Source organism: Lichenostomus cassidix, chromosome 9 (genome assembly GCF_008360975.1).
Source record: "Lichenostomus cassidix isolate B80296 chromosome 9, HeHo_3.0, whole genome shotgun sequence".
Lineage (NCBI taxonomy): Eukaryota > Metazoa > Chordata > Aves > Passeriformes > Meliphagidae > Lichenostomus > Lichenostomus cassidix.
In genome coordinates, this window is record NC_139490.1 from 6,581,025 (window position 1) to 6,606,682 (window position 25,658).

General features: G+C 40.7%; 1 protein-coding gene and 1 long non-coding RNA gene across 2 annotated transcripts; one reads left to right on the plus strand and one right to left on the minus strand.

The window, feature by feature from the left end:
- Positions 1–13,627: 13,627 nt before the first annotated feature.
- Positions 13,628–15,560, minus strand: LOC146433127 (uncharacterized). Its single transcript, XR_014853923.1, has 2 exons — positions 15,387–15,560; positions 13,628–13,894 (listed from the first exon to the last, which is right to left on the minus strand). It is a non-coding gene; the product is annotated as an uncharacterized LOC146433127 (long non-coding RNA).
- Positions 15,561–15,825: 265 nt separating this feature from the next.
- ACTL6A (actin like 6A) lies at positions 15,826–25,477 on the plus strand. Its single transcript, XM_085069087.1, has 14 exons — positions 15,826–15,969; positions 16,748–16,824; positions 17,049–17,223; positions 17,588–17,688; positions 18,932–19,029; positions 19,759–19,853; positions 20,043–20,149; positions 20,234–20,323; positions 20,504–20,565; positions 20,885–20,999; positions 21,342–21,422; positions 22,349–22,444; positions 23,507–23,593; positions 24,184–25,477. The coding sequence occupies exons 1-14, from the start codon at positions 15,945–15,947 to the stop codon at positions 24,262–24,264; spliced, it is 1,290 nt and encodes a 429-aa protein (XP_084925213.1). The 5' UTR covers positions 15,826–15,944; the 3' UTR covers positions 24,265–25,477.
- The last annotated feature ends 181 nt before the right edge of the window (positions 25,478–25,658 follow it).

Genomic DNA, 25,658 nt, shown 5'->3' on the forward strand with positions numbered 1-25,658 from the left:
ATAGGTAGAATGGTTTACTCACTTTTCCCCAAAGCACTGAATGAAAAGGAGGAGAAGCTGTACCCCTTTTCTCTCCAGGCCTAACACTGTGCCAGCTTAAGGATTTCTATCCTATCCATATTCCTACTGAAATCAGAGGCTGAGAAGTCAGAACTAAGCTACACAGGGCCTGCTTGTGCTACCCACATAGTAACTCCAGCACTGGCTTTATACCACATCTAGATTAGAAAGGTAAAAATTCTTTCAAGCCACTCTGACCCTTCTTGTCAGCTTGAGTTATTTCTTTTTGTCAGAATTTCTGCTGTTCCAATCTGCAAAGTTTTAAATTCCAGTCACTGTATCCATGCTCACCCCTGGGAAACTGTTAATTTTCCTCAATATTCATTCTAAATTTACTGTGCCTTAATTTCGACATTTTATGAGATTAAAATTAATCAGATTCACTTTTACGTTTTAGGCAAGAAAATAAGAAAGGTGCTCTTCTAATGTGCAAAGTGAAACTTGAATCTTGCTGTATTGAGACAGCTCTGCTTTCCCCCTCTTTGTTAAATTGCAGATTTTATGTGAGCATTCCCAAAGGAACAGCACAGAGAGACTCAGGAATAAGTAAATGAAAGATGAGATGGATATAAATATTCTTCTTACCCCCGAGCAAGACTTTCACATTGCAGTCAATTTGTGGACTAAAAGCCTGAAAGATCCCCAAAAGCTTTATAAGCATCAATAATATTTGCAATGATGTAAGCCAGAGGCAATGATGTAAATCCTGCAGTCCCTAATTGAATAAAACACCCATCGAAGTCAATAGGAATTTCAGTCAATTAAGCTGTAAATATTTCAGGTCCTGAGCTTTTTACATAATGTTACTACATGGCATCTATGGGTACTTTCATTTGTCCAGGGCAATGTTTGCTCAGAAGCCTCTGTGAAAGCAGACAGGGCTGGAGCAGCCACACAGAGGTAAGGTGTGTAGTGTCAGTCACCAATTCCCACTTTGTTCTGGCAGGATCCCTGTTCACTTATCCAGGTGAAAATATGAGGCTGCTTGGATGGGAAGGACTCAAGCAGCAAGGGCAGTTGTAGGGATGGGGGGTGAATTTGATTCTAATCTTAGGTAAAGCAGTAAATAAAATTAAATCCTCAGGAAATTTGATGTGCATATCCAGAGCCCATCGGAGGAATGTAATTTCTCTAACCTAGTGAACCAAGCTATAGTCACAGCTGTGAATTACTTACCAGTAAATGGGTAGGTGTGTGGCAGTCCTGCCATGTACAGAATAGTTTATATTGTCCTTTGCTGTTACACCCCTACTCTGCTTTATCCCCAGCTGTGAGAAATGAGAGCCACATGTGCTGCCCCTGAGGAGAGGCAGAGCAAGGAGGGTCTGTGTGCAGCCCTGGCACTGCAGATGGTTTAGGATCACTCCTGCTGCTGGGAAGACAGGCCTGTGGCTGCCAGAAACCATTCGCATTGCGCTGTGTCAGGAGCTTCACAAAAGCACACAATAATGCATGTAATGAGTCTCCAGAATCACATTTGTGAGGCCTGGAGAATGTTTCTCTTTCCCAATGTGAACTACTGAGTCATCCTGTTCAAGTGAGACAGACTGAATTCTCCTCCCAAAGAGCTCCTTTGAATCACTGCTGCCACCAGATAACAGATGTTGCTCTCCAGGAAAGAGTTTCATACAAGCTTTTATATTCATGGGGATTATTTCAACTTGACCTTGTAATACAACAGAAAAACAAGATGAACTGAGGGGTCTCAGAGGGCTGTGTGCTGCAATACTTTGCATATCTAAGTAACTAGGCCTTGAACATGACTACTCAAAATACAACACAAAGAATAACAGAAACATCCATAGTCTTACAAGGTAAATACTATTAATTCCCAGCTTACATAGGGGAAGATACAAGCCCTGAAGTGTTTAATGGACTTGTTTGACATCACACAGCAAATATGTAACAATTCAGCAATAAGTGATGTAATGTTCAAAAGCATCTAAGTCTCTTTAAAACTTAGAGTCTGTGGATGAGCAACGAAACTCAAGTTGAATACTTTGAAAATAGGGCTAAAAGTACAAATTAGAAGCTTTTAGTAAATGCTCTAAAATGCCTATCTTCTGTCAACCACTTCTGTTTTAAACCGCAAGATGTTTTCTCTCTAATTACTTGCTCAAAGTGAACCTTACCACACATTTTAAAAGAAACACTGGAAATTCTATAATACTTTCCAAATGTCAACCTTTCCTAACTATGCATGTTGCTGGTCAAACAACAGTAACTTTTTTTCTGCATGTCTTTGTTGTGTTCCTGAATTGCAGTTTTGGATGACAAAGCACATTTTCACCACTCTTTTTTTGAAAATGCCAGTAACTGACAGTTTAAAATCAGACATTTACATTTCAACCATTCCTGTGCCTTCTGGGGCCACTTTAACTAAGTTCATGCAATTAAATTATTCTCTAATGCTCTGAATACACATGTATCATGATTTCACGTCAGAGTTTTGGAGTTACATCACCAGATCCCAGAAGTAACAGAGCTATGCTTACTCATAGCAGTGGACAGTCAGGCCTAGGTAATGAAATAACAGCCTGGATTCCAAACAGTGGCAACAAAATATAACACCATAAGGCTTTGGTTTGATAAAAGTGATTTAGGAAATTTTTCGTCCAATGGTCTCATTAATCACTACAGTCACAGATTAAAACTCACAGTATTCCTGCGAGATACACATCCAGAGAGATACTGTTCATTAAAAAAACCTGCAAGCCAACAAAGCAAAAAAGTAATCTATGCCAGATCATGGATAGATGACGTCTACCAGATAAAATAATCTATCAGGTCGGGAGAATTGACCTTCAACAGCAAAGGCCATGGTTCAGGCTGAGTTGTCCAGTGCAGTGATAGGACTCATCCTATTATCAATAGGGATTCGCTTTGTCATACACCATGTTTAGAAACTATTGTTCACTCGATGATTATTCACCTTCATTTATTTTTTGCCTTCTTTTTCTCAACGGATGAGGAGCTTGTGCTACTGAATGTTTCTATACATTCTTGCACTTATCCAGCCTGTCTCAATCTCTCCAGGAGAGACTTTTCTTTTGGATTCTCTTGCCATCCTGACATGTCTTCCCATTCATGAGCACCTCCTTGTTTTTCAGCCTGTGCCATACTTTGCCATCCTGGTCTGAAACCTGACATTTTGTCAGTGGATCAGTTCATGCTGTTAATTATTCCTCTTCTTTTCTATGTATTCAAAAGTAAAGAAACAATCTGAATTTACCACTCTAAAGTTTCCAGCATCAGACAAGGCACTAAAAGGGTCAAATTGCTAAACAGCACTTTGTGTCTCTGGGCAAACACTGTATCTCAAGCATTAATGTCTCTATCCAACCCCTGCTCTCCAGCTCACCATCCCAAACTCTGCACACCAGCTTCACCAAGATGCTCCAGGACCCCCATCTTTTCCCGGGCTGTTTCCTGGAGCTCTCTACTGCTTAGTTTACTGCACTCCCAGTACAAGCAGCACTAAACCACCTTGGTTCCACCCAGCCTTACAGCTCTCCTTCATTCCTCCCTTCCCTTTGCATCCTGACTTCTCAGACAGGAGAAGCTGCCGTAGAATTAGAATTGCCAATTTCATGCATCTCTCCTCAGAGACACAGAGACCTTGCCCTAATTATTGGGAGAGTTATGCTGTGAACAATTCACAATCTAGGCTCACTCCCTTCTCCTCCTTTCCATTTCTCTCTCTCTGTCCCACTGTCTGGAAGTAAATGCTATTCTCTGCATAATACAGCCATGGAGCATTTTCAGGTTGGAAAGAGAGATGGTGAAGCAGATAGATAGGGAAAAGGTGGACAGAAAGATAAAGACTGAGGCTTGCTACCCACCATCTTCTCCAGGAAGGTTTACCTCTGAATCTCTCATTTGAAAAGCTGTTTACTAATTAACATGCCTTATGTAGACGTCATCATGTTATTTTTCTGTCAAAAAGACATCACCTAGAATAATACAAAACTATTATTTTGTGGTTCTGCTTCCCAGATTACTATAAATAGTGGAACCATAAGGAATGCTGATAAATATCAGATAACGATAAATTTTCTTCAAGCTTACCGATTTTTTCCCTATAGTGTAAGGACTTAATATTATTCATATCTTAAACTGCTTTAAAGAGATACCCAGCACATAGTTGTAAAAAAACAGTTACAATTTTTTAAAAAAGGAAACAGGTTTACTTTCTGAACAAACATATTTTCTCAACATCCTGATGAAAAGATCGTTTTCATCTCAGATTTTTAAAACTGTTGCTCTGAATTTTCACATACAGACATCCAGACTCACTGTTTTGGTCCAGTTGTTTTGATAATGCAAAGCAATCATGAACACATCTGAACACATAGTAACATCTAAAATTTAGCAACTGACATTCACCACACTAAATTAAGTGCCCCAATGTATTTTTCTGCTGGGGAAAAGTGTGAGTCAAAATTACACTCTGTATGCATTTGCAGAAAGCAGAAAATAGAGTGAAATAAATATATGCTTTATTCTGGTTAATATATCCCATGCCCATCAGAATAGGTCAGATTGCCAGGATGTGAAGCAGATGTGTAGGTGCACATATATTAAGCAGCAAATAGTAATTCCGATGAGACAGTTACTAATTTGAACTTTGATATATTAGCAATTCTACAGCAAAACAATACAACCACCTCATCAATTGTCCTCCTCTCCCAGGAAGCCATCACACAAACAAGGAACTGTGCCAGACTAATTCAAAGGTGGGTTATTCAAAACAACAACAACAAAAAAGTTAAACCATCCCAAACTAACCAGTTCAGTTACAAAGGTCATAACCCAGAGTACACATAAATACTTCATAGAAACTTCTGATGTCATTGGGAACGTCTGAATAGATTTTTTTTTTGCCTCCTTTTTCATGTATGATTTAGGTGCCCTGCTATGCAAAAGAACAAAATCTGGGCCCATTCTGCAAGGCAATGACCACCACCAACTTACACTACTGATCTTAGTGCCAGAAAAAATATTTGCAGCCGGAAGGCTCTATTTTCTCATTGTCCATAGGTGAGCAAAGAGTCACCTATGAGCCTGCAAGTGGCTATTAAATAGAAAATATTTGAAAACAACAGGAGTTCAACATCTTCAGCATCCTATGGGACAGGACTCCTTTTTGGATTTTCATTTTCCACATGATGTGGCCTAACATATACAAGCAGCACAATGAAGAGGATTCAAAACTTCCCATTTGCCTGAGAGGCAACAATGCTTACTGCTCTGAAATCTGCATTACAACACCCTGTGGGTTTCTTATTTCTAATTAATTCTTCTGAAAATATTTTGGGGATGAGTGGATGTATATGATGATTGCAGTGGGGAGAGAGGCTGTGGGGTTTATAATTACAAAGAGAATAAAATCCTGCCCTCCTGTACATGCAGCACTACTAAGATTTCTTTGTTCACATTAGGCAAAACCTCTCTAATTTCAAGGTCAGCTACATGTATAACAACAACAACAACAACAACAAAATAAAGTAATGATGCTCAATGTTCTGAATAAATCCAGACAGGACAGTTAATAAAAGAGAAAAATCCTCACTTACCTCAATAGTTGCAAGCTGTTATTTCATACTCTGTAAACTTTCCCTCCCTGCTAACTAAACAAAAGTTCTGCAATCTTGATGCTAGAATAGCTCTCAAATACATACTGCAGAATACCAAAAAAGAGAAAGCCTATGTTGTCCTTACTAGCAGGCATCTCTCCAGGGATGATTGGTCATTACCCTGGCAACCCTCACAAATGGCAAATGACGTAAAGAGAGTGGGAAAAAAAGCCACTGAGAGCAGAAAGCACTATATGCATTATAGATAGTTCTGGGAATCCATGCTCACATATGCATTAAATGGCTTCAGAGGAGCACAGGGACCTTCCATTTTGCAGAGCTGCCTGCTGAGGTGAATAAGAAACTTTCTAATTCTTTTCTTAATCAAAGCATTGGGAGCATCTCTAAGTTTTTAATTGAAGCAAATTGGGGTTTGATTATGTTGATAATTCAGATACTGGGTTTATTATCTTTTTTTTCAATTCTGTTAAAATTTCCCATTAAAATAGCTCACAGTCAAATTCAGACAAGAGTGGATGTATTTTTCATTAGTCCTTTTCGCCTTATTTATTGCTACATAGAGTTACCTACAATGATATTTATCCACATCATGTCTCATACCCTCATTTTTCCCTAACAATGCATTTGCACAAATTGTCCAAGAGTTTCCATGCTTACATCATTAAACACATTAGCAGTTGTATTAAGTGTTACTGATAATTATGCCTAAAGAAGATGTGGCTCTAGCCAAACACCAGGGGACAAAATAAAAAGCATTTTGTAATTTTTGCACAGATGATCACAATGATTTTGACCACACTATGATCTGTCTGTAACAGAGCAAGATGAATTTGGGTGTGGTTAATTCTTCCCCAATTGGATTGAAAAGAGCACAAGTAAGATAAAAAGGAAATCTGCTTTGAGACCCTTCAGCATCTACAGCAACCTACCATTCAGTAAAACTGATGGAATTCTGGGTACAAAACCCAAGAAAAGCAACTGCCACCCCTGCTTGCATATGTTACCAATTACAGTCCAGGATCAGGCATCCTTTTCCTTGCTCTTCTTTAGACCTCAGGATTTCTGGATTCCTAAATGCACAAAAAACAACTTTCAAAGAGTATACTGGAGAGCATTAGCACTCAGATCATTTTATAACCTCAAAGAAAGGGCACAGTTCTCTGTGAAATAAGAACTGAAGAAGTGAGGTGAGGTGGCTGCTCTAACCACTTAGCTATTATGTAAAAGTTGGATGGAAATGGCTCTACCATGACAACTGAGTTTCCTGTTGAACTGATGAAAACACATTAGATGTATTTGAACTCTGCCCCACTCCAAACCTGAATTGAAATGGAAGTAACCAGCAGCTTCAACTAGGATATTTCTGTACCTGGTTGCCTAGATTCAATTAGTTACAGCTTTATGGAGTAAAAGCTAGCATTCACTGAAATTCAGTTTTTTATTACTTTCCAAATCTACTATGTTGCAGTCAGGAGGAAGGTGTTACACTTGCATCATGACAATTTTTCAAAAAGCTTGAATGAGCCATTGGAAATGACTGAGTTTTATGACCAAAGAAGTAATGAACAGAAAGGATATTCCATAAGGCTCCATTAGGCGTACTTTATTTATTTGCTGAAGACAACTAATTTTTAATTATTTAAACTCTGGCAACATCATACTAGCAAATGTTCTGCTGGCTTATAATGAACAAATATCTTGGTCCTAGCAAAGCGAAATCTCAGAATAACATTACCTCTGATATTACATCTTTTTCTGACAGGAAGACAAGTACTACTGTGTATTTAGAAACCACAGAAGGCAAAGTTTACCAAAATGTTCAGTTCACCAATGCAAGCTCTATGTTCCCATAAATCTTTTCCCTGATGGTCCAGATCTAAGCTTCTAATTTTTTTTTACAATTACTCTTTGCAAAAATTTAGATCAAACTACAAACTTTCCACCAACCTTCCACTCATCACCAAAACTGAACCAAAACCTTACCACTGGTGTTCCCAAAGTTGCTTTTGTAAGAACAAATGTTGCCTGTCATGCAAATATTTTCTATGAAATGTTAGTAGATGTAGACCAAGAAGTACTGAAATATACAAAAATTTTGTGTGTTTTTGCAACACAAATTGCAAAGAGATTTCTGTGTCTTGTGGTCCTAACAATACTTTCATATTTTTGTATCATATCCAGGTCTGTCAATTTGCTTTTGTCTGAGCATGAGAGATGGACTCATGTGAATGTTCTGGGCAGCACAATAGGGGCAAATCCAATCAGAGTGGGGAGAAGGGGAAGACATTGGTGCAGAGCTGCAGTCAGGAAAAAAAGTTTTAATGGAGTCTTAGGAAGAGGCACAAAGGAAAATAGGGTTGCCAATCGTTAAAGCATCCTTTCTATACACTAGTATACTTTGCCAACACATTAGCAAATTAAATTAAAAATTCATAAGTATGTTAAAAAAGACGAGACAGGAATCATTCAATAAGTAAATTATTACTGATTTGAAGTGATTCATCCCAGAAAAAGATCAGCTCACTCAAGTGAGAGGGAATTAAAAGTCTTCAGCATTTTTCTGGCTCAACCATTTAAATGCTTGTGAAATGCATCCTGTTGTAGAATCCATTCATTTCAACATGCCTGTCATGACCTGGTGTAAAGGACAATCACGCCTTCTCTATACTTGCCAAATTCTTTCTTTTCTCTTAGGTGTGTCTACTCCAATCTGGTTTTTAGCTGGACAAAAAATGAGCTCAGGTTTTGGCAGGCCCAATGCCCTTTATGTCACAGAGTTACAGTAAAAATCCCAAACCTATCAGAACCTATTATCTCTCCAATGGCCCTTAAACTGTCATGTCATGTAAACATCAAAGGGGAGAGAATGATGATTTTTGTTTCCCAGGCAATGGATATGATTCTGAACAATACCCTGTTGAGTAAGGACAATATATTCTTTTCCCGTCTCTGTCCTTCTAGAGGACAGACGTGTGCCTTGCTAGATGATGCCAAACCCATTATTAGTGTCCTTGCACTTCTCCATTAGCAATATTGCAGCAAGACCAGCTGATGTCAAGGGTGCTCATGCTGAAAGATAACAACATTCCTTAGGAGAAGAAATTACAGCCTTTTAGCATTCTCTGGCTTTCCCACAATTTAGCTTTATCTGGGAAAGTTATGACAGCGAAATTCAGTGAGATAAACGAAGGAATAGAAAGTACTGACATTCAGAAAATGCAAATATCGGAACAGGAACACATTGCTGTTAGTATCCTTTAGTACCCCATTTTAATCAAATCCATAGACACAGGCTGCATTTTAACACAGATGCATCCAAACCCAGCAACTGGTTCCTCTCACTCCATATTTTTACCAGTTCCTGCATTTGTCACCCAGCACCTTTAGCAACTCAGACCAGCCTCTGCTGACCTATAAACCCTGTGCTAAAATACTCCAGCAGGTGACAACCACTGCAGCTGGAGAACCCTGGGGCAGGAACACTGGAGCAGTTCTGACCAGAGAGGACAGCAGCAAGTCCAATCATTCCAATACACAACAGGGGGCAGGGTGAAATGTGCAGGTGACACGTGCAGTCTCTGCTGACTCAGACTGCTGGTTCAGATTCACCATCAGCCACCCAACCAACCAAACCACAGTCCTGGTAGGTGCTGCAGCCTCAGGAACCTCACAGCTTGGACTACAACTCATAGTAAGCAGCAGAGCTGAGGTGCCCAGGTTTGGCTCTCCCTGTGCTGGCACTGGTGAGCACAAAAGCACTCGTACACACATGGAGAAACTGTGTCTGCAGCTTTGATTAAGGCAGATCTAAACAAGCCATTGAAAATAAGCAGCTTCTGGGAAATAATAGCTTAAAAGGCCTGGCTTCCTCCTGTTGTGTTTCATGTTTAGATTCTTTTGTGTGTCTCAAAAAAGCAAAAATTTCTGATCAAAGCTTTTAGTAGGATAAAGATACTCATGCAGTCTGTGTTCTACATGGATTATCTGTTGTCAGCTAATATAATACAATTTATGCTGCAACCTTATCATCTGTGGAAGCAATCAAAAAGGTAGCATAAGCCCAGTTTTCTAAAAACACTGGTTTAAAAATACCTGAGGCTTGCTAACAGTTGTTCTCCCTAAGTGCTAGACAGTTTTCTATCTCCATTTTTCTTGATTGCTCAAAGAAATCAGGTAAGGTTCAAGCAATTAATAAATACAAACTACCAATATTGTTATGGAGTGGTGCTCTTATATGCTGTTTATGCCCTGTGAGAAAGAACATCCCTGACCACCCTTCTAGCCAGGATTCTCTATGCCACACCTAATTCTCATATATAGGAGTAAATAATGAAGACTACCCACATATATAAGCTGACATATCAGGACTCAAGGAAAATCCATCACCAGCAGATCTGATCAAGCTCTTCACTGTACCACATCTTTTCCTGATAACACCTGGAAAAACGAATTCCTCTCAATTCCACTTGCAAGGAAGATGTCTTGGGCCTGATGCACACAAGTTTGCTGTACTGAAATAACAGACACTGTGTCAGTGTGGTATGAGAGAAGAATCAATCTCCAAGATAACCACACAAGCAGAAGAAAAAGGGATTAAAAATGTGCATGTGATATAAAAATCAGAATTCTTACAGTAGTTATAAAAATTACGATGAATTTATGTGTTAAAGCAATTTCAAATAATCATCAATTACAATCATCAAATAATGCAAAGATCTTATATACACCATCCCAATACTTTCTAAAATGGAGCATATTAATACAGATGTGTGCTGATGCTGTAATTCAGCAGCTGACACTTTTGAACAGCTGTAGCATGATGCCCTATGATACAAATCTTTTGTGAATAAATATTCAGATAAAGCACTGCAATCCTAAGCTTCCCTCTATAAATTGGTAATTCCTCAATAGAAACAAACCCTTTTCTCATCAGACTTCTTGCTACAATCCAATTGCATTGCTCTACATGCTCATTTTGGATGACAAAGTATCTACTTGTCACAGTAATGACCTGAATGAATTCAAGAAAAAGCTATAATCTGTTTGCAAACATGCCCATCCGGCAAATACACTGTTGCTTTTCCTCTCTACTGTTTAATAATTAAGTTCATAATAATATATCTATATTTTCAGTGATACAGCAATACATAAATCTAAAAACCCCAAGCCAATACTTTGGTTTTTGAAGCCCAGCAGAAATAATGCTGCTCTAACTTGTATTCCAAACCCTGCAGCATTATGTGGATTGCCAGTGTCTCTGCCCCTGCTTTGCCTGTGCCCTCTCCTGGTGGCAGAGCAAACGTCACACAGGACATGCATGGTTACACCAAAACCTCCCCTGCACAACAAACATTTCCTGATGCCAAATGGAAACACCTTTCTATAGTAAACCAGACCAAGACTCCAAGCCTGATGGTGCTCCAAAAAGGTGACACACAACGTGTCACTAGGCCTGTAAGATCAGTGGTGAGCACATCCTTACAGCTCTGCTCCCCACACTGCCTCATTTCACCCACAGAGCTTGCATGTGCAGGAGTAGAGCCTCAGGCTCTTCTCTCTCAGAGGAGGCTCCCTTTTGCATTCCTTACCTCTGCACAGAGCCATGGTTCTGAGCTGCACACAGTTTGATAATGCCACTGAGCAACCCAGCCCCTGTTGGAAAGCTGGGAGCAGGGATGTGAACCTTGCCATGCTGAAGGAAGAGCATCTGACCAAGAAGCAGATCAGTGCTCCATGCTACCTGCTCAGCTCTTACAACCAAATTCCCAATATCACAGCAGGAAGCACAGGGGATCAGTGTGCCTCATTAATGGCAAGGCTCAGCTGACACAAAGATCTTCTGTTTATCAGGCTAAGCTGGTTCTCAGCTGTAAGGAGGTTTGTTTCTGCAGATGAGAGGTACTGAGCCAGGTCAGGCTTGGCCCAGCTGCCAAGCAAATAAGCCCTGCAAGAATCCAAAGCGACTACAGACCAAGCAGTAAGCCTGAAACAGCGAGTTCTGCCAGATCTGAGCCAAGTGAGACATATGTGCACAAGAGACTCATTTGAGAAGGGCAATACAGGCACGCTTCAGTTCTGGCCAGGGCCAGCTCAGCCCAGCAGACCAATTACCTCAGAACCAGTTCCAAGCATGTATTGCTGTACGTTGCTGATCAAATCTGTCTCTGTGATTCTTTACTCTGCCTGATCTAACGAATGAAAGCGTCTGGAAGCCTCTAATCTGGTTTCACAGGAACCACTTACGGTACAGAACTATAAAGCAGTTCTGTTATTACACATTTTTTTCCCCTGTTCTCCAGCATGTCCTAGTCACTATTATTCCAGCCAGTCAGATGGACTCTCAGCATGCTCTCTGAAATCTAGTCAGGCCATCCATTGGTGATGGAAGGTTGACTGTGTATTACTGGCAAGCACCATCACCTCTTCCTTCAATCATGTTCTACAATAAGAGTGAGTCATAGGGCTTTTACAAAAGGACTAGTTAAACACACCAGCTCCCAAAGAAAATTCTGGAACATATAAGCTGAGGATGGCCACAGAGAGATTTCAGACATATCTCCTTTCCTCAGCATTTTCAACTGCTAAGACCAAACAGCCTGTACAGTGGTTATCCAGGTTTAAGGTGTCTGTCTTTAATACATTTTATATGAAACATAATTCAGCTCTTGGACTTCAGTCTGACGTAAGAACCTAAAAGTCATTGTGCCAATGTTGAGGCCCCTGAGGCTCAGCATTTAATTTCTGTTCGTGCTCGTTTTCTGCAGAAGGAGAATGACAGCACATTTATACTCAGCATCCCTATGAGGAAGGGAAGTATTCAAATTGACAAAGCAACCAAGAACTTTAGCAAAGAAAGTGGAAAGCTGAGAGGTCACACAAAGTTCTTGAGTGAATGAGTATTAATGATTATTTTGCTTTTTAATCTACAGATGCTTTCTTAGTTCACATAAACATTTAAGACCTCATCTGAAAAAAGGAAAAATAAAACCTATAACACGCATTTTGCAATCAAGAAATAAGGAGGAGCCCAGACATTATGAACAAGCCATTGTCACAGCCAGTATGCTGGCACTGCAGTCTGGGAGACTGGCTGGCACTTGTATGGCACAGCTCAAAAGCAACAGGCCATCAGCCACCCCATGGGGAAGCGCAGCTTGTTGAGAAACAAGAAATCACTCTCTTCACTTTTGGCTTGACATATACATTACTTTCTGCTTTGCTTTGTGTTACCAAAAAGGTGAATGCACTTGCTTGAAACAATGAGGTTTCCAAAATCTCAAAGCAATAATTAAGAAACTTCCATTTCTCCAGATAATCACTGAAGGAATTAATATTTGCTTATGAGTAAGCATCATCATTTGATGACTTTGTTCCTGCCCCACTTTAAAATGATTCTTCTCTTTATCCCTGTGGACAATTTATGCCAGTATCTGGCTCTTAGAGTTACTATATACAATGTCACATACAGTAGATCAGTATGTGATATTCCAATGAAAAACACATGGTTCATGTTACACCTGCATCCACAACTCCTGCCAAGACATTAAGGCAATTTGTACCAATTTGGCAGTCTAGACAAAATACATTCTTTTTTTAAAATCTACTTTGATTTTGTAATCCTTGCTTTTGATTAAACTAAGTAAAAATTATTAAAAAAAACCAAAATATTTGGGTTCATTATGGAAAATGGTAGCAAAACTATATATTCCACCTGCTCTTATGCAAACACAGGATGATGTGCAGGGGTTAGCTGAAATAATCTGAAATTTGCAACTCTTGATATCAGGCTGGACCCTGCAGAAAACAGATGCCTCAAGTCTATTCCTCTTGTGTATTGAGCAGTGTAGGGTTATCCACCTACTGCAAAGCAAAGTCACTGCAAAATCTTGTCAAACCATGGAGATGATGCTCTGCACACTTTCCACTGATGTAAACTCCTGGACTAGCACAAGGAAGACAAAAATAGGATGTAGAGAGTTGTCAGTCTGTATTTCCTTCCCCTTATACTCCAAGCTCCTTGTGAATTGCATGGATTTGGCTTTGTTTCCTTATGGTTATCAAATCCTGAGGATTCTAGATACCAACATGATTTCTAGGGCATGTTCTTGTGTTGAAGAAATATTGAAGAAAACTACAGCAGAACACTGTGTTGGTTTTTGGCTTGCAGATCAGTCATGAGCAGCTGTTGTGCAGAGCAGGATCTGGCTCAAAGTGTCACTTATCACACAAACACATCACTGCAAAATAAAGTACAAGAAGGAGCTTAACGAAGAACCTCTGGCATGGTAATTTTGAATTTTCTGAACCACTTTTCCCATCTGCAATCAATTCCTCTTCCTCAAAGAACTCTACCTTGAGTATTAGTGCCACATACTGGAAATCATGAAAACATACTGACTTGAAAATATTTCATAATACAAAATGAAGGGGCATTCATAGTCAAATGTAAATGTAATAAATAAAATATCCTATTAAGCAGGCTAAATCTAATCACTTGAAGATCGTTGCTACAGTATTACAAAAAATAAGCTACATCTCTTATGAAAAATTTTAAAGAACACATCCTTTCCCATCCCCTCCAAAAAAACCCACCTCATATAAGAAATCAAAAAGGTGCACACCAGGAACACTTGCCTTTTATGCCAATTCCCCTGTTCTCCAGTTAAAATTTTAGAATTCTCTAATGCTAACTGTTGGTTATGCCAGAGGTCTTTATTTTGTTTTCTTTAATTCCTACAGCTTTACAGTTTCCCATCTCTGCTGTTCTGGCTGAACACCAGGTTTGGCTGAGCACTCGGATACCAAACAAGGTGATGTGCAATCCTAATTACAAATTGAGCTGTAAAACTGACAGCTGAACTGCCCAGCTCTGCAGACACACCAGCCTCAGGGACCAAGGGCTCTGCCCCAAGCATGAAAGGGACAACACGAGGTGAGAATATCAAGACAGGTTTCAAAAGCTTTTTATTCTCAGTGGAAGAACCCAACAGAGCAGTGACAGCAGCAGGGGAATCACAGAATCAGTGAGGTTGGAAAAGACCTCTGAGATCATCGAGTCCAGCCTGAACACCACATCCAGTCTTTCCTTAAACACCTCCAGGTGACTCTGCCACCTCCCTGGGCAGCCCATTCCAGTGTCCAAGCACCCTTTCTGTGAGAAGATTTCTCCTAATATCCAACCTAAACCTCCTGACACAGCTTGACACTACATCCTCTCGTCCTGTGCCTGGTTGCCTGGGAAAAGCGCCTGATCCCCCTGGTTACACCCTCGTGTCGGTAGGACTTGGGGAAGGCCCGGCGGCAGCAGCTCCTGTCACAGTCCCGATGCTCTCCGGTCATCCCACTCCTCATGCAGCAGCACTTTCACCCTGTGAGCCCTCAGGATTCACAAGTCACCTTTCCCCACTCCAGCAAACCCAGGAGCCCTCCCCGTGCCCAGCTCTGGGCTCCGCAATACGAGAGGGTGCTGGAGCCGGTCCACTGGAGGGCAGAGGGTTGATTGAGGGACTGGAGTGTTCCGTGAGGAAAGCCTGAGGGAGCAGAGCCTGCTCAGCGTCGGGAAGAGGTGACCTCAATAATGTGTATAAATGGATCAGAGGATGGATCAGGCCCTTATCGGGGGTGCAAAGCAATAGAACAAGAGGCGATGGGAAGAAACTGATACACAAGAAGTACATGTACACGAGAAAGAACTTTCCTGTGCAGTGATTCCGCACTGGGACAGATTACCCAAATAAGATGTGGATCTCCTTCACTGGAGACACCCCAGAACCCTCTGGACACAATCCTCTGCCACGTGCTCTGGGAGGACCCTCCTGGAGCTAGAGAGTACGACCAGATGATCTCCTGCGGTCCCTTGCAACCTGAACCAATCTGTAACTCCCCTCCCGGCGCTCACCTCACCCGGCTCGCCCCTCTCCTCTCCCCTCACCCCGTCCCGTCCCGTCCCCTCCCGCCGCCGCTCCCCTCACACCCCCCCGCTCGCTCTCCTGCCCGCCCTCCGCGTCCCGCCTGAGGATTGGCTGCCCGCGGCCAGGCCCCTCCTTCCGCCGCCCGCGATTGGTCAGTTCTGCCCGCGCGGCGCTGCCATTGGCGGGCGGGCGGCAGGGCTGCGGGTCGGGCCGCGCCGCGGGCGGGGAGCGTGGCCGGGGCGCTTTTGTTGCCGGGTCGGCGGCGGGAGGAGCGGGCGGGGAGCGCGGGGCCCGCGGACAGCGGAGCCGGTGGGGAGCGGGGCCGGGCGGCGCGGCGCGGGCACGGCGGACGGCGGGGCCCGGCCCAGCGGCAGCCATGAGCGGCGGCGTGTACGGGGGAGGTGAGTCCGGCGCCGCCCTCCCCTCCCCCGCCCCGCGAGGCGGCGCGTGCGGCCCCGGCGGGCGCTTCCCGCCTCCCTCAGCCCGCCCGGCGCTCCCGCGGCCCCTCCGCGGCCCACGCGTGAGGAGGAGCCGGCGGCGGGCCTTGTTTAGGTCCTCCGCGGCCCCGAGGTGCCTCCGCCGGGGAGCGGTCGCACCGCGGCCTTGGGCAGGATCAGCAGTGCCGGGGTGCGGGGAAGGTCCCCGCACTCTGGGAGCCGGGCGTGGTTCCCCCCAGCTCCACTGCACAGCCCCTGACCGCCCTTCGTTTCGGACAGGTTCCCTTCGGGATGTGCAGAGATCCGCGGGGATCGGGCCCGCAGGGATGGCGAGCTTCGTGCCCTGACCCTTCACAAACTCGCTGTTTTCAGTCACTCCTTCCTTATTCTCATCAGCCCGGGGGCTCTGGGCTCTCCTGGCTTCGTGTGACCGTTCAGTTAGAACTTTTTGAAAGTTTTATCTTGCTATCCGTTTAGCTGCAACTACGTTTTCCTTCTTGTGCTAAAATTCTTACGTTGAACGGAGAGATTGCAGTGCTCTAGTTAAATAAAGCCTGTCTGCAGTTTTCCAGTATCTCTCTGATAGCTGGAGTTCTGAATAGAGAAGTTTCTCCTTGCCTAATAGAAGATCCCTTGGTGTGCTTTTCTTCCTTTGCCAGTAAAGCAGGCAGTGGGCAGGGAAAGGTCAGGGTTGCAGAAGAGTGTGATAACTATTCACTGTCTTTATTAACAATCTTTTCAGATGAAGTTGGGGCGCTGGTTTTTGACATTGGCTCGTACACAGTGAGAGCAGGCTATGCAGGCGAGGACTGCCCAAAGGTGAGAATCTGTGCCTCGACAGAAATTCAGAATGAATTTATGCATTAGGTCTTGTTTGGGAGTTACAACCCTTCAGAATACACTGAAGGTCTATACACTGGAATTTGTTCTGACTTTTGTACAATACAAAGGTATTGTATAAAGAAACTTCTGAATTTATGGTAAAAACACCAACTTCCAAACCATTATTAATTCTCACACACTGCTTGCCTCTTGCCTTGCAGGTTGATTTTCCAACAGCCATTGGTGTGGTGCTAGAAAGGGACAATGGCAGCACTCTGATGGAGATAGATGGTGACAAAGGCAAACAAGGGGGCCCGACCTACTACATAGACACCAATGCCCTGAGAGTTCCAAGGGAAAATATGGAAGCCATTTCACCTTTAAAAAATGGAATGAGTATGGTGCTCTGTCTTTTTCTACCTGATTTTAAAATAGCATTGCCAGGCTGCAGGAAGTCTTAGTCGTGTTAACAGATGCTGTGTACAGCAGCAGAGGCTGTGAGAACAGATTCCTGGTTTACAAATTGCGTGGAGATGTGGTTGGTTTTCATTGTTAGTGGACTTCCAGCATAATTCTTGTAGTCATGGTAGTTGTGGAGCAAGAGAATTCTGCAGAGCTGGCAGGGGAGGTGTATGTCTGCTCAGGACAGCTTTTGACTAAAGAGCTCTATGCAAACAAATAAATTGGAAAGCCTTTATGTGTTTGTGAAATGAAAGAAAACTTAGAAGTAACTAATCTGTTTGCCTCAATGTTGTTACAGTTGAAGATTGGGATAGTTTCCAGGCAATTTTGGATCACACTTACAAGATGCATATTAAATCTGAAGCAAGTTTGCATCCTGTCCTTATGTCTGAAGCACCAGTGAGTAAAAGCAGCTGTGCATTTTGATAAGTCTTTTTGCTGACTCTGCAAACATTAGTCCTGGATAAGTGACACTGACTTATAGGTGACAAGTGTTAAGATTTAACTATAGAAATGACAATTTTAAATACTTTGCCAGGTTCTGGAAAATGTCTAAAAAAACCTCAATTTAAAATAGTTCGTATGAGTTGTATTAGAAAGTATTCACAATATGCTATTGTTCTTCACTTACTGAAAAGAAGTCAGAAGTTAAAAAAAGAAATTTTACAGCCTAGAATAAAAAGAAAAAGATGTTTGGATGTGTTATATATTAAATCACACTTAATAAAATGCCATCAAAAATCTGTTTCTTTATTCAGCCCTACAACTCATACTACATGGCACAGAGTAATGTTTATAATGGAGAAGTTTTAATTTTTCTGTCTTTGTTTCTGTAAATGGTCCTGCAACGCAACTGAAGTGGATAAGTACAGATTTTGGGGAAAATCTGTGGATGAGGTTTCTGTTGTTTAATAATGCTCAGCATTTGAAGGGCAGATATTGAAGTCAGAGTAGAAACGGTAGATATGTCATACACAAGTGATGCCTTTCTTTAATAAAATCTAATTAAAAGGATTTTCTTTTTCATCATTCCCTTGTGTTGAATAACATCTTTTGGAGTGTGGATGTCTTTGCAATGGCTGTTTCATGTTTGATGGCTTGCTGGGTGTCTGAATAGAGACATTCCCAGTGACATTCTCCTTACAAACCTCATCTTACTTTATTGGAAAAAAAATCACCTTTTCAGGAATGTGTTGAATATTTCAGATGTATCCTGGCTAATCACAACTGTAGTAGAACTGTAGAAAGATATTTTGGAAACTGGAAAGTCTGGATTTGTTTTTCTTCCCACTGGGCAAGTTCCTTCATGTATCTTTCCCCTTGTAAAAGGCAGGGTGCTTGCTTTAGAGAGTTCTTTGGGAACCTGACACTGGAAGAGCTGTAGAAGTGTAAAGAAATCTATTGTAACAGGAAAGGTGTGTAGCACTCTTGTGTGGTAGATAAGCATTAATGTCTTATATAACGAGTGAAAAATGTTCTAAAGAAGTAAGTTACTAGAAATCTGTCTCTGTAGAATTTTGGGATGATTTGAAACTAGCTGCAGTTTTTCTAATCACTTCTTTATTGTGTTAGCAATCTATTAGTGTGCAAACACACCTTCCTTTTGTTCACTTATTTATGGTTTGGATTTATTATTTTTTAGTGGAATACCAGAGCAAAGCGTGAAAAACTGACGGAGTTGATGTTTGAACACTACAATATCCCAGCTTTTTTCTTGTGTAAAACTGCCGTTCTGACAGCGTATCCTTTGAAATGGTTGGCTGCATGGTTATGTTTTCCTTCCTCCAGGGAATTGTAGTAAACTTTTTCCAGGCAATTCCAAGTATAACAGCAAGTCAAACTTCCTTCAAATTGTTTTTTTTCCATAAACATTGGAGGAAGTCAACAAATTCTGCTTCTGAACTTTAAGGCATTGGAGCTCATTTTTGAAGTTTTCCCAATCTGACTGTTTCCTTGGGGTTCAAAACTTTTTTTTTCTTTTTTTTTTTAATTACTATTTTTTTTCCATTGTGTACTATGGATAACAGTATTAGAGACCTGAAATGGTGATGTCCACACTACTAAACACAGTAATTAGAGCTTGAAGTTTTCATAGCTTTAAGAAGATTTTTTTTTCATAGCCTTAAGAAGATTTGTGATTATTTTAAACTAATACTAACATGTTTTCACCTTCAGAGTCTAAATGAGTTGGATGTACTTAGAGCTTGCTGCGTAGTAGTGGTGTGAAGTTTCACCCTTGTACATCCAAAGCTTGAGTTAGTTCACAGATGGAAGTTAAATGCTGCTCTCTCTTTGAGGTTGTGCACTTAATGGAAAGGTGGTACGCACTGGAAAATGACAATTTTCCCAAAAATGGCTTTTATAGAGCCAGGGAATAACATGTTGGGGTCCTCATTCCTAGTCATGCTCTAATTGTAACTTTATTTTCTAAGTGAAAATTACAGTATTTTCCTTAAAAGTTTTGGCCAGTTTTGCTAATGGGAGATCTACAGGTCTCATCTTGGATAGTGGAGCAACACACACCACTGCTATTCCAGTGCATGATGGATATGTGCTTCAGCAAGGTATAAACATTGCAATATCAAGGTCAAGCTAGCTTGATTTCTGCTTGTACAGCTTTGTTACTGCTTTTACATCTGTGTGTCCCCTTAAACAGGGAAAAACCCTAATAGTGTTCACTGACAAATAGGTGAGAGAATCTGTTCATGTTAGTTGTTTTGGTTTTTATTTTCAATCCCCTCTTTGCCTTCTAGGTATTGTAAAATCACCACTTGCAGGAGACTTTATTACTATGCAGTGCCGGGAATTGTTTCAGGAAATGAACATAGAGATAATTCCTCCATATATGATTGCTTCAAAGGTAGGAAAGTACTTTATTTAGTAAGTGTTTTCTTGGGGAGAAGTTTAAATGTTTACCTGATGCCTATCTACCCTATAATCTCAGGAGGCAGTTCGTGAGGGGTCGCCAGCAAATTGGAAGAGAAAAGAGAAGTTGCCCCAAGTCACCAGGTCTTGGCACAACTACATGTGTAATGTAAGTAGGTCATTCTCCTGCTCTCACCTGCCCTGAGTGTTCCATAAATAAGTTTTGTTTGCAAGTCTATTGGGGTTTTCTCTTGAAGAGCTAGAAAATCTTTAATTTGGTACCAATTCTATAAAATATGTAAAATTGAAGACTAAAATTCATATAACCACGTTATTTTTAACTCCACAGTGTGTCATTCAGGACTTTCAAGCTTCTGTCCTCCAAGTATCAGATTCAACCTATGATGAACAGTACGTTACTTTCCTCTTTCTTCTAAAATCAGTTACCAGTTGTACATGGGGTGCTCAGCCTGTTCATTGCTGTTGGCTGGTTTTGTTATGGAAGAAGCTTCTATCTAAAACCTGTTTATTTATGAAAGTAGAAATGCTGCATATATCCAGGTGATGGTTTTTTGTTTAATATTCCAAGATGAGATCATAATAAATATTATTGAATATAATATGAATTACAATATTCCCATTGGAACTGTAGTTTAATAACACTGCTTAGATAACTTGACATCCTGTTTAGAGAGCACTTTAATGTGTTGCTTTCTGCCTGGTGCTCCAGGGTAGCAGCACAGATGCCAACAGTTCACTACGAGTTCCCCAATGGCTACAACTGTGACTTTGGTGCTGAGCGCCTGAAAATTCCTGAGGGATTGTTTGACCCTTCCAATGTAAAGGTAAAACCACTACGATAGCTGTGATTGGAAGGCTTTATATGACTAGGTTATCACTGGGCTTTCTTTTGTATAATGTTTTTAATTTCTTGATTTGGGTATATTTGCACTGTGGGGCTTTCCTGGGGGTGGAATTTGCTTGTCTTGAAATATGGCTGGGCAAGGGCAGGATGAAATGTTCAAAATGGGTGGTGATTATCTGATCGGCAAAATAGGAATATTTTTGTTCCTTCTCTAACAAAATACTTAGCTCCCTCTCTAGTAATACTTGCAACTCATTCAGGGCTTTTTTTATGCCTCGCTCTTTTGAATCAGTGATGTGTAGATTCCTAATTTTCCTTGCAGGGTTTATCTGGTAACACGATGTTGGGTGTGAGCCACGTTGTCACAACAAGCGTTGGAATGTGTGATATAGACATCAGGCCGGTACGTGTTAGTCAGCCAGCCAGTATTTTAAGGCATAGATATTTTTGTGTTGATGCATGTTTTTGGGAACAGCAACAGTGAAGAAGTGTGGAATTCCTAGGATAATGATAAATCCATTAGAATAATTCTGCAAGTATCATTATTTTAGGGATATGTACCATTAGTGTTTTGTCTTACAAAATGCTAAATCAGGATCTTTTACATAGTGTTTCTAGCCATATTTAAAGATCTAATGTGCAGATTTTGTGGCTAGCACTGCATAATTTGGCTTGGACTGGCTTCAGATAAGCATTTTATATTTGTAACTTCGAGTGTTATCTTCAGATTTTTAGGCATTGTTATGTTTAGAACATACATGGAATTTAGAAAGAGTAGAAGGAAGAGAAGAAGTTTTAAAGGAACACTTTATTTTTAAAACTATGTTCTGTCTTTCTCAGGTGTCAGTTTGATACAGACTGCATGGGAGTTCTTTCAAAAATTTTTTCTGTTAAACTGTGTGTGAGGAAGGCTGAGCTATGGTGTGTGTTCACCAACTGCAGCTTTAATAGAGATAGAACGGCTGCAGGGCTGTGGGGTTTTCTTTTGTGGTTGCATTCAGCTTTAAGAAAACCAACAGTTTGGATACAGAGGACATCTGTAGGTTGATCTGCAGGTTCCATAGTAGAAATTGTTCTGTGAAATCGTTTAGAATCATTGATCATATGGCTTTGGTATTCCTTTTATAATTCTGTGTTAAGCTGTCTTGCAATATTTTTAAAGTGATTAAACAATTAATTGAATTGGGATAAGTAATACTGTTGGCATCAAGTGATGTATTATTGCTGTTTACTATGTGTACTTGTGTGCCACCCCTCTGTATTGTGAGAAGGGGCTGTTTTCAGAATGATTTCAGAGTTAATGCTCTAGGTTGTTCTTTCTCTTTTTAGGGTCTCTATGGCAGTGTGATTGTGGCAGGTGGAAACACTCTAATACAGAGTTTCACCGACAGGTTGAACAGGGAGCTGTCTCAGAAAACTCCACCGGTAAAACAACTCTTTCCCTTACTGCATTGAGTACCTAACATTTTGCTTTTCTGCCACAGAAGTACATAAGGATATCATAGCTTTGACTTTGTTAGGAACCTGACAGCTGAACAGATTTGTGCAGGGCTAAGAAACCTCCCTCTAAAGAAAAGAAAGAATTCTTAAAGAGTTTTTATACAGAATAAATTCCAATATACCTTGAATATTTTACTGGTCTGCTTTTATGGACCAGTAAACACTTTTCAGTTTGTGATCCTAAGTTCTGTAATTGTCCCCAAGCAACAGTCAGGATTTCCCTTGATGGTCTCCCTTCTGAAGTGTTGCTGACTAACTTGAGGCACATTCAGTCATTCTGCCTGAGGTCTTGTCACTTCATTGTGGCAATTGTTTTTCCTCGATTCTGCAGACAACTGAAATCACTAGGTTTTGTCTGTGAGTAACATACTTACATATATTTTTGTAATTACTTGATGTCAAAATAAGTATTGATATCCTTACGCTTGAGAGTAGAGATAGCTTATATTTCTTGAATTTTAGTATTCAAGCAAAAATACTATTCTGCTTGTGACAACTCTGAAATGATCAATGTTAGGAGAAACTGAGAAGGGTATTCACTGCTTATAATAGCTGAGGAGAAACCCATTAAAATTTAAAAATTTTGTTTCTACTAAGGCATTTTGAAAGCAAAAGGAATGAATGGGTCCAAAAAAGACTAGATGAATTAAGTCTAGCAACATTAGTCATTTTAGTTTCAAGTGCAGTGTTGGAGATGACAGCACATACTGTGATGATACTGCTCTCCACCTGCCCCATTCCTTGCCTTAGGCATTTGCTGCTGCTCCCAGTTGGGAAACAAGGAAAAAGGCACAACCTTTCCTGTTCCACTGTGGCTGTTACTGAAGTCTAAATACAGGGCAGATGAACAGTATTGCAGATGTAATAAAATGGGCCTTTTTCACCTGCATGCTGGTATATACACCAGGTTCCTTGTGCTTCTTGTCCCTAAAGGTCACCAGCTCACAATTTGTCTGACAATTTGGTTTTCGCTCCTTTTCTGTGCAGAGCATGCGCCTGAAGTTGATAGCGAACAACACGACTGTGGAGCGCAGGTTCAGCTCATGGATTGGGGGCTCCATTTTGGCTTCTTTGGTTAGTAAATCTATGTTACTGTGCTAAACAGCCCTGTCACCCAGAAATCTGATTCCCCATAAGTGTGTGTTGCAGAGTTTGTGCGATATAATCATGATCTTTGCTATCCTCATAGTGAAGAGAATCTATTTTAAAAAGAAACCATGAGCATTTCCAGTGACAACATATCCTGCCACTTCCTCCTGTTTTCAATGGCAAGGTGCTAGCTTGAAGTACAGTCTAGAGAAATTGCATGTGTCTAGTAGAACATGAAAGTATCAAACTTGTTTTGTGTTCATATTCCTGAGTTTGGGTCTACTAGTTACTGAGTACTGAAATGGTTTCTGGGGGTTAATTTATCATCATGAGAAAGGGAGACTGAAATCAGGATTTGGTACTAAACTTCCTGTCTTGAGTTTAATCCCTTAGCAATGAAAGTAAAGAAAGAGACAGTTAAGCAGGTCAAGTCCTGTTTCCTTATTTAATATAAGGACTTGCTTGTTTTCCCTCCTAGGAAAAGCTAATCATGTTTCAATTAACCTTCATTTGTTTTCTGACTATTTTTTTAATTGTTGGTTTTGTTTCTTTTTTTTTTTAATTTATTTTTGTAGGGTACTTTCCAACAGATGTGGATTTCTAAACAAGAATATGAAGAAGGAGGGAAACAGTGTGTAGAAAGAAAATGCCCTTAGACCTCTTAACTGTGAAAACTGCTGCCTGCTCGGTGCTTCTTCTGTTTTATAGCTTTAGCAGACTCAGGAATGGGATGGACTCTTTTTTGTAGAAAGTTTATATTGGGTTTTTTGCATAATTCAAGTTCCATTTTAACAAACTTAGAAATTTTGAGAGACCTGATTGGTACTATAATAGAAAACGGATGTTTAGGTCCCTTGTAAAGCAATAATTAATGTAACAAGCATTTTATAATTTTGTATAAATGTCTATTTTCTCTAGTATCTTTTCCTGGGAACAGCTTTACAGGTTAGCTCATAGATAGAGGCATAACCTTGCAAATGCCTGTGCTTATTTATTAAATATTTCTTCTCTAATTTCTTGTCTGCTTTCACATACTAGTCTTCCTTGCTGGTACTTTGGCCTTAAATTGCTCTTATTTTTCTCTTAAAAAATAAAATTTGGTCTTTTATATTTGAGCAACCTTGTGAGTACTTGCAGAGAAAGTTACATTGCTGTTTTAAAAGTTGAAAGTTTGTATTCAGTGATATATTTTAGTGTGAAATTTTACTGTCTCACAGAAGTGTTACATTCCATGAAGTGAATGTTATATTAAGCACTGGTTTGCTAATTTTTTATTACGGAGCAGTTTCATTTCAGTAAGCAAGCAATGCTTTCCACCTGATGTCTAAGAATGTATTTAATGCCTTTGTGATGTAGGTGAGAAGCAAAACTTGTTTGAGACAGGGAAATTACGACAAAGAATTGCCTCTCCAAGACTGGGAGCACAGTCAGAAGCTTTCAGTGTGTGGCTTGACCCTGCTGCAGGGAGCTGAGGGGCAGCTGCTGTGTGCTCATGGCTGGTGTGGCTCCCTCTGTGCCCCCAGCAGGCTCTGTAAGTGCCTGTGTTTGCAGGGGGAAGGTGCACTCAGGGTCACAGGAAAGGGGATGACTTTATTTTTCAGCAGGAATTGGCTGTCAAGCTGCAGTTCGATGTTGCTTTTAAGCTTACTTTAATTTACAATGGTGGGATGGTCTGTTTTGGGACACAGTGAAGTTTTGCTCCTTATCTCAAAAGCTGTGGAAAACCAAATTGCATTTAACTGATCTAAAAAAAAATAAAATAGTACTGCTACATTTTTGTATCCTAAAAGATCTTGTGGGTAAATAATTATGAGGCCTCTATTTGAAAAGTTTCACATTACCTCCAAATAATAAAAGTAATTTATCAAACCAGTCTGCTTTTGTCTTATCATGAGAATCAGGAGTTGCTCAAGACAAAGTTGCTTGATCCCTATTTTCAAACCCATTGACAAACCATATTTCTCTTGCACGAGACAAACTACAAAGCTGTACCAAGTGATCCAAATCACCAGCTCTTGTGGAAGACAGTCCAGTTTGCATTCAAGTGGAA

Bases quoted from the DNA above. Each gene is read 5' to 3' on its own strand.
- ACTL6A (XM_085069087.1), top strand. From the start codon at position 15,945: ATGAGCGGCGGCGTGTACGGGGGAG. The intron at 19,854-20,042 runs GTATAAACATTG...TTTGCCTTCTAG, and splicing joins TGGATATGTGCTTCAGCAAG to GTATTGTAAAATCACCACTT. The intron at 21,000-21,341 runs GTAAAACCACTA...TTTTCCTTGCAG, and splicing joins TTGACCCTTCCAATGTAAAG to GGTTTATCTGGTAACACGAT.